The sequence below is a fragment of the Apus apus genome, chromosome 11 (genome assembly GCF_020740795.1).
Source record: "Apus apus isolate bApuApu2 chromosome 11, bApuApu2.pri.cur, whole genome shotgun sequence".
Classification (NCBI taxonomy): Eukaryota; Metazoa; Chordata; class Aves; order Apodiformes; family Apodidae; genus Apus; species Apus apus.
Genome location: NC_067292.1, coordinates 14,068,117 through 14,085,037, shown reverse-complemented (window position 1 = coordinate 14,085,037; position 16,921 = coordinate 14,068,117). Strand labels below are relative to the sequence as shown.

The 16,921-nt window shown below is 37.6% G+C and overlaps 1 protein-coding gene across 1 annotated transcript in view; it reads right to left on the bottom strand.

Moving 5' to 3' along the window:
• Nucleotides 1-479: 479 nt before the first annotated feature.
• Nucleotides 480-16,921, bottom strand: part of TENT4B (terminal nucleotidyltransferase 4B) — a 38,724-nt gene continuing 22,282 nt past the window's right edge. The window contains exons 3-12 of the mRNA XM_051629440.1: nucleotides 16,453-16,499; nucleotides 13,759-13,879; nucleotides 12,612-12,719; nucleotides 9,855-9,983; nucleotides 8,409-8,622; nucleotides 7,423-7,549; nucleotides 7,219-7,322; nucleotides 5,472-5,659; nucleotides 4,755-4,919; nucleotides 480-3,434 (exon numbers count right to left, since the gene is read on the bottom strand). Of these exons, the coding sequence (XP_051485400.1) occupies nucleotides 3,255-3,434; nucleotides 4,755-4,919; nucleotides 5,472-5,659; nucleotides 7,219-7,322; nucleotides 7,423-7,549; nucleotides 8,409-8,622; nucleotides 9,855-9,983; nucleotides 12,612-12,719; nucleotides 13,759-13,879; nucleotides 16,453-16,499 (1,383 nt within the window). The 3' untranslated portion in view covers nucleotides 480-3,254. The remainder of the gene's footprint in view (nucleotides 3,435-4,754; nucleotides 4,920-5,471; nucleotides 5,660-7,218; nucleotides 7,323-7,422; nucleotides 7,550-8,408; nucleotides 8,623-9,854; nucleotides 9,984-12,611; nucleotides 12,720-13,758; nucleotides 13,880-16,452; nucleotides 16,500-16,921) is intronic.

The window sequence follows — 16,921 nt, the reverse complement described above, 5'->3', positions numbered from 1 at the left end:
TGCTTCAGGAACTACACTAAGCAGAGTTTTGAGCTGAAGGTAACTCAAGTGAACTTGTATTTCTACAACGCCAGCCTCAGTGTGGCAGCTTTGAACAGCTGTTCTGCAGCTGGAACACTACCCCTAGCCCCAATTCAGAAGGCAAAGAAAGTGGATCCTTACATGAGTTTCACACTTACAGTGCAGAGGAATGTTAGAGAAAAATAATACATTAATAAGCCTTGATATATTTATATTCTTCCACTTTTTTCTCAACCATACAGACTCTGCTTCAGCTCTCCTGGAAGGAAACATGGCAGACCAAGCCCCTTGAACAAAAGAAGCTTCCAAATTCCAGGCAGAGAGGTCCAGCACTCAGCTGAGGGAACACCCAGATACTACAAAAAATGTTCCAAAGCACCTTGAGTAGTTTGCTCTTTCCACAGTATTGTGAAGGAAAAAAACAGGTAAGTGTCAAGAATGGTGATAAACTGCAGTAGTTAGATTAAACATTTATTTTCATATATTCACAAAATCTTCACAAAAGTATTGAAACTCAAAAAGGAATTAGACTCAAGTCAAATACAGAGATGAAATGTACAAGACAAATGAGCAGGCAAACTAAAAGGTCTTGAAAGTATTTTACTTCAGATTGAAAAACGAACAGTTCAACTGTTCTGTTTAAATAAAGATTTGCAAGATATACAGTATTTTATGAATACAATGCTGGTCATTTGAGGCAACGTAAAATACCTCAATTTTTCCTTCATGCTTTTTTCTTTTTTTTTTTTTCTTTTTTTTTTTTCTTTTTTTCTCTTTTTTCTTTTAGAAAGATACTGTTTACCAAAAAGAAACTTGAGCAGTCCAGGAAAAGCTATTTTCCATTAAATTTATGAAAACCATAAATTGAGGCAAACCTAAGATTCCCAATGGAATCAAGATTATCTTCCCGCTACCACCACCTTAAAATTATCACATGCTTATTGGAACACTAATATCTGCACCCTAAGAGTACATTTGCTTTCAACGATGAGGGTGATTCTTTTAAAAACACTTCAGTGTGGTAAATGCAATACAGGTCTTTGCAAGTGTTAAATTTTGGAACAGTTTTGCTAATAGCAGCTAACAATACTGGATTAATATAATTTATAAATAATTGTTCCCTAAGAGGTGAACATAACTCTACACATTCACAATAACCTAAAACAAAATAAATATTGTGATTATGCATAATGTGGTACAACTTTTACTAGTTTCTATGAACAAAAGCTCAACACCTTGTTGATAAAATTATCTGATCAAATTAAAATATGAATCTAAAAATTAAAAAAAAAAACACATTGTCAAATTAACATCACGTAAGCTTAGTGTTTGAGTAAATTTTATAACTGTCCATATTTTTGGAATATATATATATTTTCCGTTTTGAAGTAAAACACTTAAACACATCAAAAATGTTTATTAATTTAAGTGATGACATCAGTTCTGGTCTCATTTTATCATTGTTTTACTTTCAGAATCATTGCACTCATTAGTGCCCATCGAAGGTCAGGTTGGTCTGTAGTATTCAGTAAATGTATATAAAAAATTTCTAAAAGCTAACAGTACTTTTTATAAAAGCATCATCTCCAGAACAGCTGCATTAAATACAGCCACGTATGCCAAGTACAGACTTTCCTCTTTAAAGAAATAAGTGAAAGTAAATGCCACTTTCTACCACTGAAGTGTCCCAACTCCTGTTCCAAGCTTTGCCCGTGAGTGTCACTACACGTTTGATTCACATTCATGGCATCCAAGCTGCTGCAACCCAGACTTGCAATGCGACTGAACCAGACAAATGCAGAGTCTAAATTAAATGATAACAAGGTCAATGAAGAAGTGGTATGAGATATGAAAGGTTTGGGTCTTTAAGGCAATACAAAATATATTATTTGAAGTTGTTTTGGGTTTCTTTTTTTTAAATAATTAAGTGTAAATATAAAAATGTCTAAGAGGGGAGTGAGAAAAAAATACTTTAATTGTAAAATTTACTTAAAGCTTCAACAGTTATCATCTCCTACAGGAGTTAGCAAAAATATAAAAGACAATAAAACCCAGACCTGGAAGGGCAAGGGAAGGCACAAACGAAGAGGCATGGGATTAAAGCAGCCCAGGAATGCAAACGTCTGTAACAAACTGAGTTTTGTTGTTTGTTTTTTTAAAACCGAAAAAAGAAAAACAATCACCACCACCAACCAAACAAAAAAACCCCAAGTGGCTTTATATTCCTTCTTCTTCAAAAAAAAACGAGTCGGTGAGAGACCACTAAGGGGAGGGAAGAGAGGGATGCAACTATAAAACCCCATTGCCTGAAATGATGGCCCTCTAGAAAACAAGGTGAACATTACTTCTTTGAGATGACAAGCTCAGGGTCTACACAAATACATGTACACTTTACACAAATGAAAAACTTCATTTGCCACCATAAACATTTCTTTCAGAGGAACAACTTTTGCAGATAAAATGTTCTATTAAATCTTTTAAATGCCAAGAAAAGAAATTCTGAGCAATGTAACTAGTTATGTCTCTTTATATGGATGTTAAGATGACAATTCAGATTATTTTCCAAACTAATCCTGAGAAAAATTTGTTTACAATTTAAACAGCAATGTTATGTAAAAAGTATTAACAAATCCACTATTACAAATGTCAGTTTTCCTATATGGTCTTCTATATATACACAATAAAATGGTAAGTATATGCAAAAATAATAAAAAAATCATGCACAAATTACTTTCACCTTTAAAGGCTGGGTTTCCCTCAAAATACATTTTTTTTGCCTTTTTTTTTTTCCTATTTTTTTGTGTTTTATTTGTTACCACCCCCTAGACACACTGAGTACTACCTCTACAGGTCAGCATGAGCTGATGGGAAATAAATTTATTTTACATTCAAGCTTTTATATCCTAAATGACCCTGTTGTAGCATATGACTTATCGAATGAGCAGCCTTTTTCCTCTGTTTTTTATAAAAAGTATTTTTAAAATTTTTTCTTTTTTTTTCTCTCTCCTTTTTTTTCCTTTTTTTTTTCTTTTTTTTTCTTTTTTTTTTTTTTCCTTTTTTTTGCAGTGATCAATCTTCGTGATCCGTTCCGTGGCGAGCTGGGAAAAAAAAAATGCAGCTGCTAATCAATGTCTGAACAGTCTGAAGCTCCGGAAGAGATCCAAGGAGTCACTATCAAACTATCCTGTAGCATGAGATCATTGCACACAGAAGAACAGTCATAAAACAGGCAACTATCTACAAAGGTCTGAAAGGGCTGCATCCCTCTTGTGTTTCCTCTTTTTGCCGTGGAAAAATGGATGGTGTGATTTGCTGCCCTGATGTTGTTTGTTTGTGACTGAGGTACCGTGGCTTGAGTTTGTTGGACCTTGGAAGCCTTTGTTAGAAGAGCGAAATAACCGTGCAGATCCATGCTGTAAAAGAAGGAGAATCTGGTAAATCAGTGCTAAAAGGGAAAAGAGTTTGGCAATTACACAACCCTGTTTCTGGATAGTGAGAACGTTAGCTCAGGAAAGTGTTACACTTGATAAAAAACTGCTATGGCAAGAGAAGCGAGGCCAATGCTTAGACAGCAGCACTGCACCACCAATGTAGGTGGTTGCAAGCAAATGTTAATCTCTAGACCCAAAACCACACAGAAAAAAAAGCAGAGCACTTCGATTTTGGAAAGGATAGAACTGCTCTATCACACTCATTTCACAACAATCAAAAAAGTGTTTTACAGAAACATAAATTCATAATCCAAGATGAGAGATGAAGACTGATCAAATCTTATCTTCTGTGCAAAATTATGACATTCTTTGAAGACAAGGACAAATTTTATACCACATCTTGTTACAGATGTAGAGTATCTCAGGTTCTGCATATCCACACTCCAGCACCACCATTAGCTCTGCGTAACAACACAAACACACACTCATGGTATATCCAAGGCCTAGTCTGGAAACTGCCTGGCTAGACATATAACAACAGGCAAACTGGAGGCAGCAAGTCCTCAGAATTACTTTCCAGAAATTATATTCCAGAAGATTCCAGACTGTTTTTCAGACATTAAAGAAGTCCTAAATTCTGAAAAAGCATACAAATTTAAACTGCATATATCCAAGGTATATTGTACATAGAGGCACATAATATTTCCAGATTAGTGAGTTGTCATAGAAGCATTTCTCAACATGAGAAATCCCCTAAATGCATGAGCTCTGGTAGGTCTCATCAGAAAGATATTTGTCTTTAGGGGGAAATTAGAAGAAATTTCATGTATCAACAAGGAATCTTTATGTCCCCTAATGAAAGACAGTTCAACAAGTATCAACAGCTAGCAGAGCAGCCAGCCATAGTTTTAAACATACATTTTTGATAGCTGTTTTTCACTATGGGCAGACACATCTCACTAGTTGTGAAATTCTGCAGTAAAGAGCAGACTGACATGCTTTTGGCAAAAAGGAAATGGGTGCAACACAACTGTGCATTTCTGCCAGATCTACACTTCCCAAAATAAAGACAATCCAATTTAACCAGTTTTGAGGCTGGGAAAGCCACGGTTGCAAACCCATCTGTGTAAGCAAAACAGAGAACCAGGTGATTTTAGAGACAATCAGTGCCCAAAGCTTTTTAGCGGTGTAAAAGGTGGTGAAAACCAGAGTGTTTCCTTTCCATAACAAGCTACTCTTCCATGGAGAATGTGTAATATTAAAATAATCTACACAATGGCTGTTTCCAAATATTTCACAAACCTGAGATTTGTTCGTGTTGCTGGATGTATTGGCTGTTTGGCTATTTTGTGTTTTCCCACTTGACTGGGAGGATTCCAGTGACACTTCTTGTGACCCCACTCTGTTTGTGGTAGACTGACGACAACTCAATTGTTTAGAGGTTTTGCAAGGTGTTCCATCAGAATCCTTCAGGAAAATGTAAAGTATTAGTGAGTTTTTCTTAAGAGTGAGTTTTTCTACAACTGAGTTTTCCCTTAAAAATAAAGCTAGCAGTGGACAAAACTTGAAAGGTGTTTATTTATTAGGTATGAAAATTCTTTCAATCCAGAATTCTTACTGAGTAAAATGTATTGATGTGCAATTCTGTTCTGAGGATTTGCCCTTTATTTTTAAATAGAACTCCATGGGTTAAGGCATTTTAAAAAACCAAAGCCAAAAACTTATGGCTTAGGACTACCAGTCTTTTTTTGATATAGTTTTCCCAGAGAAAAGAAGGCTATGTAACTTTGCATCTACTGTATTCACTTTCTATGTGTTGTGTGTTAAAAAGCACACTGCAACTTACATGTGTAGAAATTGCATAAGAGGTAACATCTTATGCAAGTTAGGATTCTGGATGAAATAACTAAGTAGGATTCAGAACTTTCCAAATGTGTTATGCAGCAATAAAAATCAGGTTAAAAACCCAAATAAGCTGAAAAAAACCAAACAACAAACCAGAAAGCCTCCAGTACTTACTACATCACTAGAGCTGGACAGTGTAGACGATGATGATGATAAAGGACCTGATGAAGAATTTGAAGAATGTTTACTAAGTGTTTCTGATGTTTTATTTCTTGGTTTTCCCAGTGCTTCATTCTCTTCAGCAAGATTATTGTTGCATTTGTCTAGCTGCTGAGTATCTACTATCAAGGTTACTCCATTGCCTATCAAAACCAAAACAGACACATCACCACACATTAACTGCTAGAGGATATTGTGCTTTTTTTTTTGTAATATGCATTCAGATATTCTGTTACACCCAGCAGGGAACGTACAGACACCTGCACAGGCAGACACACGTGCAGGTGTCTGTGCTGCACACAGCAAGCCCACACCTGGCAGAGTGCACTGCTTTCCTGACAAGATCCATTAACCTACACTATGAAAACCACCAAGCATTACCCACAGATCAAGATGGCAACTAGAAGACATGGAAGAATGTAGTAACAGAGCTCAGATGTGCTTCTTAATAAGACTGTTACATGACACACTTCAACAGCACTCAAGTACCTAAGTTTAAATACTGTTCCTATAAGGCAAAAACCCAGCAACTCCCACTTTTCCTCTGCTGGAGCTGCTAGAGCTGTAAGAACTCCAAGTGCGGCGAGGTGCTTTGTGAAATACCCTACACTGAAAATATAATATACAGAACTCTGTTATCTCACTAACTTCTACCTTAATAAAAACAAAAAAGAATGGGAACTTAAAGCTAAACTAGATCTGCAGAATGGCCACTGTAATTGTCATCATTATCTTCCTGACATGGGGTGGGGTTTATTTTTTTCATTACTGTTTTCTCTCACATAAGAAACCTATGAGTTACCTGTGCTTGATATAACATACAGGTGTTGCCTCACTAGTTGCACACAGAGTTTAATAAATCCATCCCCATAGGCAGCTACAGATTACCCTGGAGCCTGCAGGAGGGACGCGGGGTAAGCTGCCAAAGCAGGGGGCACAGCAGTGCCACAAGGCACAACTAAACAAAATCCCAACCTAACCTAAAGACTGGGTAGTTGTGTCATCTTCTCTGATTAACCCCTAACAAGAGAAGACTTCTAGTAGCTAACATTCTAAAATTAATTTTAGAGTATTACAGTTAATTTTAATTTGAAAACCCAGCCAGCAGATACACACACATAAAAAGAGGGTGATGACTTGGCTAGTGAATTCAGAAGACAGGCAATAAACCAAAGATTATTTTAAAGGACAATTTCAGCAAGTTCTCTGACTAGATTTTGTGTTTCCATTTATTAGTAACAATAAAAATTATTGACATTTCAGGATTTTTCTGTTTAAAAGACTTATTCCAATTATCTGGTCAATCCTGCATTAAATATTGCTTCTGTACACACACAATATGTGAAACCGTAACATGAAAAATAAAAAAACAGAGGGTAGGAATTTAAACTAGCCTTCCCAGTAATTGTCCACATTTGAAGGGCAAAGGAAGTGTGACAGTAACAACACAGGTAACTTAGATGGGAATGTGGTGACCAAATCCATGGCAGTAGAATAAAGACGTGGTGTGGCATTTTCACTTTGGTACAAACATAGATTTTCTGAGTAAACACAAGAGAATTTCCACCACCACTGAGCCAAAAAGTAAACTCACACTAAGATGCTTGCACTGCCTTACGTGGGGCAAACGTAACAACAACATTTATATGACCAAAATATGCAGGAAGTTTCCCACTGCCAGCCATGTGGAGTCAAGACTTACCATTACATGAAGACTCCGTCCTACTTTGCATTCCCCATTGTTTTGATATCCAGTCTCTGTATGTGGCCACTTCTTGTGTTACTCTAATTATTCTACCTAATATACTGTAAACAAGGAAAAAACCAAAACCATCACCACAAGTGATTTTTAGACACACCAAAATATAAGCAATTAACATCTGAGATTTAGACTCATAAAATTTACCTTTCCGTTTCGTTGTTAGGATAATATTTAGCTATTGGGGAAACTGCATGGCTCAAAACAACATAGGCATAATCAAAAGCCTGCTTCACTTGCATGGCACCATATGAACTCCTCCCAACATCATTACCTTAAAATAAGAATATAATTAATTAAATAAATAAGATTGAAACTGTGGTTATCTCCTTTCAGACAGGAGACAGTAATATTTTTTTTAATTGCCCGTAAGTCCCAACTCACTGAAGTTGCTTCTTGTAGAACAGGATGAGTGAAGCATAAATATTTGAAAGAGTTTAAAGACCCATAGATATTTACACGTACAGAAGTCCAAATTGGCAATCCTCTGGGAAGAAGTGCAATACATGAAGAAAAAAAACAAAATCCTGTACTGCATATATTAAACATATAATAGTACTATCCTGGATGACATTTTTCTAGGTCAGAAATTTGTTATGAACACATGAACAGAACTTGACTCACCATTTCAAAAGCCTCCCATTCAAGTCAACAATCAACCTTCTTGGTATACAGAACGAAACCACTACATGTGTGACTTTCCAGAATCCAATAGGAGAGTGTGCATAAGAACATCCATACATTATGAAGTGCAAGTGTGACAGAGGCAAGCACAGCTGGAAAGGGACCACACGTACACACACAGGTCCCTCTGGCCTGCGCTCAGGCCTGTGCTGCTACAGCTTTATTGCTGCCACCACAGAGCAGGGGAGGGCTGCTTGGTGTGTCCTCTGGCACCCCACCTCCTGCCTGCAGAACAGGCAAGCTCTTGCGTAACGGGAACTCATACTGGGAACACATCTTAAAGCCAACTATTCTGAGACTGCACCCTGTCTTCACAGACATGAACGAGGCATTTCTGTTCAGTCTGGGATGGTCACTCTATGCTATTCTTTGATTCAACTCCCCCAGATTAAGCATTGCCCTCAATTTTTTTCTTAGTCAATACATTTAATCTCGGTGTATGAGGATACCTGGCTGTAACGGGTCTTCAATATACAGCATTGATGGTCTGTAGCCATCCAACATGCTTTTTTGCACTTCATCCTTGGCAACGTAAGAGCCACCATCTTTTATTCGGATACCAGTCTTCAGATAATTGAAGTGACGTCCATATAATTCAAAAAACTCTATTAAAAGAACACCATAGTTGGCATTGGGCATACAGGCATCTTCCCTGGGATGCAGCTATTAAGAAGAGAGAAAAGAATTAATTTTCTTAAGACCCCAAGTCCTTTTTAGTGCAATTTCTTTTTCACAGTATACATGTTTATATACAATAATAAATAATAAAGCATAATATATACAGCTAATATGCCCACACATAGTATTTTTCCTTCATAAAGCAGTTTTGCATTTTTAAAACAAGATACTATAAAAACTTTTATAAATAAATTACCTCTTAAAAATAAGGCTGGTGAGTATTAGTATTTTTGTATTTGAACTTTCAGTTCAGTAAGTGAACTTCCAGCACTAGTGGCAGGGTTCTTGTAAAACAGCAAAGATATTTGCACTTCACAAACTTGGGTTTGCAATACAAGCACAGGCTTTTAACACACACAGCTATGTAAAAGATCCCTTCTACTGTTAAATATGCAGCCTGTGTGAGATTATAAACAAAAACAGTTCATAAATGTAACAGATACAAAACTTGTTCTCTTTTCCTGCAGGAGCAAATGGGAATGCTATTTGTCAATGTAAGAAAAAAACTGGAGTTGGGAGAGACTTTGGCTTGTTTCAAGAGATTTTGCCTGTTGCCTTCCTTTCTTTTGTGCTCAGCAGGCAACTGCACTAGCGCTCCGCAAACACTGAGCTCCAGGTAGAGGCTCCGGTTTGGAAGTGACTACAACCTAGCTAAGTACAGACATACACACAGTTACACAATAACATTTAGTACAAGCAAAAGGAGGAGACTGGTAACTCGGCTACTTTGTATTTGTACAACATTTTTTCTCCCCCAGGCACAACAATATAGATTTAGCTCCTGCATTTTGTTCTCTTACATTTAAGAGAAAGCTGTAAAACACACATTTTATGCCAGCCTAACAACCTGGGTGAACCAGCAAAACTCCCTTGCGTTCATTACAGCACATACAGGGTGTATGAGCAGGAAACAAGTGGTACAAAGGACAGCTGCATCTAACCCCAACCTAGTCAGTTACACAGTAGTCAAGTTCTTTTGCCATGAATGACACATGTACCTGGTACCCATATACCAGCAGATATGCCAAACATCCCTAAAATCAAAAGTACCAGTATGGCAGAAAGAACAAAAGACAGGTGGCATGTGTCTATTTTTAATTTAAAAGAGGTTGCAAAACCGTAACAGGATAGTTTTAATTACCAAATCAAAAGATTAAGTTCCTTCTTAACATAATGTCCTTTTGCACAACGGCATCAAAAGATTTCATTAAGCTTACCTGAAGGAAACTGACAGCCATTAAAAAAAGACTATAAGAACCGATTCCACCTGTAAATACTTCATTAAGGTCCCTCTGCAAAAGGAACTGTTTCAATACTAAAACTAGATACGGTAATACAGGATATTTCTGAAAGAGACAAATAAAAGTGTTAGGAAGCTGTGATGCTTATATACAATTGATGATAAGAAAGCACATTGAAACTGTTATATTAAGCTTCAAAGCTAAGTGTAATTCTAATTTACTGCTTTCAGTAACGGGAGAAGACAAGTGCTCTGCCTGTGATCAAGACTGGTATTTCACTTCTTCAACTCCAATGATAGATATTAGGAATAGAAAAAAAAAATACTGACTCATAAAATCAGAATTATTTTGTTTGAATACATAAGTACACTTGCTTTACTCATATAAATGAAAAGGAAAGTAAAGGATGAACTATGAAGATGTCCATGTCAGTAACAAAACCTTCCTGCTACAACTGAAGGGTGCCAAAGTAGACTGAGACTTCACTTCTGTCCTGCAAGTTCTTCAGATGCTCAGAATTTAAAACAAGTCTTCTAAATTTGTACACCACAGTAACATTTTCAAAGGAGCCAAATGCTTACCTCTGGGGAACTGGTCCTTTAATAGTTTGTCCACATGGACTCCCTTAGAGGTGTGCATACACTGCACGTGTGGAGAACATGGCCCTTTGGGACAGCAATGGAGTTGGGCTATGCCTGCACTCTGTACAACCCCTCACAAGGGGAGGGGCACAACAGGCTCAATAATATCATTTATTTTTAACAACACAGAGCTAAAACATTCCATAGTGTCAGAGAAAAGAAGTGGATCACGGTATCTGAGGTTGCAAAATATTACAGGAAAAGAAGAATTTCTCCAAGATCTTCTCTTCATGAGTCTTACAGAGGGTACTGGAAGCCCTAATTAACCACAGATCCCCAGATGACCTTTTTGAACTACTAAGAACCTTCAATCACAAGCTGAAGTTGACTATACCAAAACTTAAAGACAGGACTTTACACAGGAAACTGCAAACCCTTAATTAAGGCTTCAGCTGCCTCAGACTTCCTAAATAAGTTGGATAAGGAGAAATACGCATTTCCAAGTGTAATACTGAAAATGACACCTCAGTTAGGTATTCAAAGTTATGTGGGACAAAATAAGACCCAAGAGAATGCTCTGCAAGTGTTTTAGAGAGAGATCCTCGAGAATACTAATGAAGTCTCTTGGCAAGTACACATGAAGTTTTCTCCAGGTCCAGTGGCCCCTGAGGCAGTGCAGCCAGTACCTGCTGTGTGTGAGAGCCAAGTGTCACCTCTCCCCTGCCACACCAGGCTCAGCTGCCCATGCTCAAGGCCAGCTCCAGTGTGGCACAGCTGTGTGGCCTTGGCTTGGGCTGCTGGAAAAACAACCGTGTGGGAAAGCACCATGTGGGAAGCCTTGTTGGGCATCCTTCCCTTTGCTCAAGCTGCTTTTCATCCCAGCTGTTCCCCTTGGCATCTGCCTGAGCCGTGCTGCTGCGTGCTGACTTGGCAGCCTCAGCCTCCTTGCTGGGGACTTGTCTGCCAGTCACTGGCCAGACTGTGACCTTGCCCTGGCTGCTGTCACCAAAATGGCTCTGCTCTTGAACTGGGGTACCTCAAGGCTGCACCCCAGGGGACAAGGCCCTGCCCTGTGCCTGCCCAGATGCCACAAATAGCTCCTGCCCCCTTCCTGGGGGCACAGGTAGACACACCAGTGAGACAACACAGACAAGTGCTCATATTACCCTACTGAAACTGAACTAAGTACAGAGATTTTTCTACTGTGCCCTTCTACAGGTTAAAGAAATAGACACTGTAGAGGCAAACGGAGCTACTTTCATACTTGCTACTAAACGTACATAAAGGATCTGAAGATAAACAAGTTTAAGGCTGTAGATTCAACTCACCAGCAACTGAAAATCCCCCCAGATTTAGAAGACTTCTTGCAATTCAATAACATGATTAAAGCAGATGTACATGATTTCTAACCCTTATGATTGAAAGCATTTGCTTTACTCAGTTTTACAGTTTTCTGACGGAGTTTTACTTGTCTAGCTATTGAAATACTTTGATTCTCCTGCTGTCCATTCAGTTAAAAAACCAAAGCAGTCAGTAGTAGAACAGTAATACCTAAGCACTTAACTGAAACTCAACTGCACTTGGTGTCTCTATACAGAAAAGGAAAACCCAAGAAAAAGACATTTACTAGGAGGGTCCAATGAACTCAACAGGGAAAGGGAAGGAAACAGGTGTAATGATACTTGAAATACAAAAGCTCATTAATCCTAACACAATGATCCTACATATTAAACAAAGATAATGTTTTGTATCTACAAAACAGGTATTACTGGAAGCCTGAACACTAACTTAATAAATTTAACTTTTTCTACCTAATTAGCCACAGTAACAACCAAGAACAAGTTTATTCCTAATTTCTCCAGGAATGTGTGGTTATTATTAATTTAGGTTCAAGGAACCACAATTAGAAGATCAGACATTTAAGATAGGTATTAGTGCATTTTCATTAGTCATTGTATCAACTTCTCCGTAGTTTCTTTGTACATTCTGCTATATTCATGCCTTTTAGGGCAATGCAGCTGAAACCCAAGAATGTCACACAATAGTTTCAGAGAGCAAAAAAAAAGAATGAAAGCACATATCTAGTAAAACAGAAAATAAAATTAAACAATCAAATATTCAGCTCTGTATTTCTATTATAGTGTTGCCTAACCTTGATAAAATCTTTGATAAGCTGGGCTGCTTTAACCCCGTTCTGTACATTAAAGCTTATATCAACTTTTACTTCAGTGAAGGAATCTGTCAGTTTAATAATAGGTACCTGCAAAAGAAAGACAAGTTAAGTCAATGCAAATTTCCAAAACACTATTGGTTACATTCATACTTATACGCACCAGTAAAACCGAAATGTTTTATGAATTTGTAGAGACAAGGTAGACAGAGAAAACAGGACTCCGTCCATTTGCCAACTCACACTCATGCCAATTTGTTTACATAATCTTTACTTTTCTAACCCCTAAATGCTATTTTCAAATCACTATCCTGTTGAACAGAAGTTAAGACTTCAAGGTGATTACATTGTTGTTAGTCAGTTCCTGGTGCAGAAGCACAGTTCTAGTGGGAAAAACAAACACCAGAGGGAGACAAATACTTAAGAAATAAAGATAGAGGGTAATAGATTTTCTTAAGAAAAGACAGGCTTGTGTCATTGTGGGTCATTGATTCCTCACCAAAATTATCTTCAAACAAGAAGCACAAGATACTGAGAGCACTCTGACACCTCCTGAGTGGTTTCCAAATCACCTCTCTCTACTAATATAGCCATCAGTCAGATACCTGTTTAAACCCCAACACTCTTGCATACTGTTATAATTAGCAAAAGCTGGGAAGTTATAATGGAATTGTAACCTGCACAAGACATATTATTACATATTTATACAAGGCTGTATTTACAGCTTCTATGTGAAAATGTCTGGATCTGTTTACTTGGCATAAGAAAGAAAAAAACACACATTTCCTTATGCATGTACAAACTCAAGTCCAGAAATTCACAAATCTAATCAAATCTAATCAAATTAGCTCACACCAATGACCAGTATAACCTCACTTAAAAGCAAGTGTATGTTGTGCAGTATGGAAAAATCTGATAATCTTCCCCAACAGAAGAAATGTTTCTCTTAGAGCACTATCCATTATTCTGTCAGTAATAAAACCCATACTAAATAAAAGGTTCTATTGATCCTATTTCAAATTTATATATAAAATAGTCTGCTTATGAAAATTCATCCTTTTAACCAAGATCTTCCTTTGATCAGAAATTTAGCTTGGAACACGGAAAGACCCACTTCCCCCAAACTTACAGTTGCTTTATCTAAAACCTTTACTGAGTTTTCATCTGCTACATTGTGCTTTCTAAGCGCTTCTTCCAGGGTCCAGAGAGGTAATGTCTCCCATTTTCCAAACACAACTAAATCGATATCACTGAAATGGAAAGAAAACACAGATTTATTCAAATGGAACGACAAACACTCAAAAGATAAACAACTGACATCCACACAGAACTAGAATAAAGCTGGCAGAATACAGCTTAAACAAATACTTTATTCTTAATCTTCTGAGGAGAGCGGCGAGGATGAACTCTTACTCTTAGGTAACTCTTACACTTCAGGTTACCAAGGGAAGGAGACAGTTACACATACAAATCAGTTAGGTTTCAAAGCCTGAGATTAGTCTCCTCAAGGCCACACTGTCAGCAGAGGGATCAGTGTCTCCAGAGTGATTCAGAGCAAGAAATGAACTTATTGTGAATCACCACCTTTGGGCTGTTTTATCAGTAAGACTGATATAACAGCTTGTCACTGAAAGAGAAAGTCCTGTTCCCCATCCTCTACTCCCACATGCACAGCCCTTTCTCCTCCTTTGCCCCAGGACTGGTGTTTGTCTAATCCACAACAAATCAATTCAACACATTAATGGGCCTGGCAGAAACCAACTCCCATCAACACTCTGCCCTTTAAAAAAAAAAAAAAAAAAAAAAGAAAACAAACACCAAAATATCCTGGGGAAATTTCCTGCTTCTTGGCAGCTCAAAGTTGTTTTTCTGGGTGATCAGAGCACCAGTGGGCACATGGTAAGCAGCTGGCCTGTAGTGCCAAGAACAGGGAGCACGGAAGGAGAAAGGAAAATGTGGTAACTTCGACTTCAGGAAGCAACATGCTGTTTAATAAGATCAAACTCTAATTAACTTCACCCATTAACTCAGCTCCTTGATGAAGTGTCTCCATCCCACTTCCCCACTATGCACATACATGTTTCATTTGACTACACAGGGAACTGACACCCTAATTCGATGCCTAAACTCAAATTCAAAAGGTGGCCAGTGCCCAAACTGAAGCCAGTGATGGCTACTGTGAGAGCTCGAGCACCCAAACTGAAGCCAGTGATGGCTACTGTGAGAGCTCAAGCTCTCTCCTCCTCAACTTCTTTCATTTCCCCTGCTTGGTTGGGAACACAAAGGAGGCAAGCATATAACCCTGCAGTTACAATAGAAGGCTACTTCAGTAACATGGAAAACTGCGTAACAGAAAACACCAGAAAATTTAGGAATGCTCCCCACCCCTCTGTAGGTTCTACAGGTCTGCTGATTCACAAACAACACTGCTTTAACCATCTGCATTAGATGAAATATCTCATCCGACGAGCCATGTCGGCAGCAGGCAAGTCCAGCAGCAGTTCAGTTGCACAGTGTTCTGCTAACAAGGACAGGCAGCTCTTGGGCAGCTTCAGAAAACTATGTTCAAGCCTGCTTGGAGAGCAGGAAATGCCATTGGATGCTTCTAAACTAAATTATTGTTAGACGCACTAATGATACTGACAGTTAACAATAGGAGATAGGTTTCTGATGCACACAAAGAGAGAAAAAGCAGCTCTGCTACCACCTTGAAGATCAATATTGCCTGCAAAATAACACAGAGACCCAGCAGCTAAACAACCATGTGCCCAAACCTTCAATATCTGCTTAAGTAAAATTCTGACACAGAATAACAAACTCAAAAACACACTGCAGGCCTTTCTGAATCCCAGAACCTGAAAAGTAAATGCGCTACACGGATGGGTGGGGAAAACCTAAAGCAAAGGGAAGCTTTGCTAGAAGGCAACTGGGAATCAATTACCAACACCTCGGTTACTTTGAAAGTTTGGCCAAAAAACAAGACCAAATGTGAGAATAATGCGTATCTGCACACCTTAATTCTGACTTTCCAACAGAAACCAAGCAATTCAGCTTTCCAGCAACTCCTTAGACTAAAAGCACATATTGAAGTATCTGACAGATACTTTCTTTTTCAAAAAGAAACAAAACTACAATTTGGGTACTCATCACTTGCAGTCAGTACTAGACATTAATTCCTCATCTTCCTGAAGTATGGAACTCAAGTGTTTAAATGCATTTATCCCCAGCAGCTATTTAAGCCTTTCATTCTGTTTCTATTTAAATGTCAAAAATACGTACAATTTCTATATAGAAGATACTAGTGTCCCTGGCTAATTACTTCTCTTTATGAAAACTAGTAATAAAAGTTGAAAAGCAGAGGTTGACTATTGTACAGATTTCACAAAAGGAAATCTGAAAGAAAAACAGAGCTCTGTATGTATTGTTTATTCATCAGTGCTAATGCTGGCATTAACATGATAATGTTAAATGTTTCAATTTAATTGTCTGTAGAGATAAAATCTAACTTTTCTTTTAAGGCCAACCTCTTATTTTGGTTCAGTCATTTAATGCAGCCAAATCACAAGATGTCTTTTTTGACAACATGGTCATTCAGAGCTTTTACTGATACATGCAAAATCTGATACATGCAAAATCTACACAGACACAGGTATTATAGTTAACAGTCTTAATTACTACATTTCTGTACACTTCGCAGAGTACTAATATCTTAACATTTTCTTAATACAACAAGCATACACACAATGAACACAGAACTTGGGTGATCAGATACATCACTACACAAACTCCTCCTGAACAGAATTTACACTGAAAAATTACTAACCTTGTAGGTAAATATAAACCAGTTTTAAAACTTCCAAATATCTGCACCTGAAACACAAGAACACGATATATGAAAACCAATTTTCAGGCTTCAGAAGACAAACAAGTTCTACTAAGTTGCTTGTAAAGGGTGGTTATTGCTACCCTCCATTGGTAGATTTTGGTATTGCTAACAGGCATATTATGAACAGAAGTACTCTTGACTGATATTACATCTTCAATGTAGTACAAACAGCTAAACTTCATTTTTATTACTCACAAACATGAATAACTTTGATTTTTTTATTACAAACCTTCTCTGTAATGTACAAATTTTCACTGTGACCAAATTTGGCAGAATCCATAAGCCAAACCATTTTTAAACACTTACAAAATGACAAAACATAAATTCTGTATCAGTTTAATTTCTTTTTTGCTTTCATAAGTCAAGGTACACCTTTCAGCTTTTAAACACATCTTCTAAGTTTAAT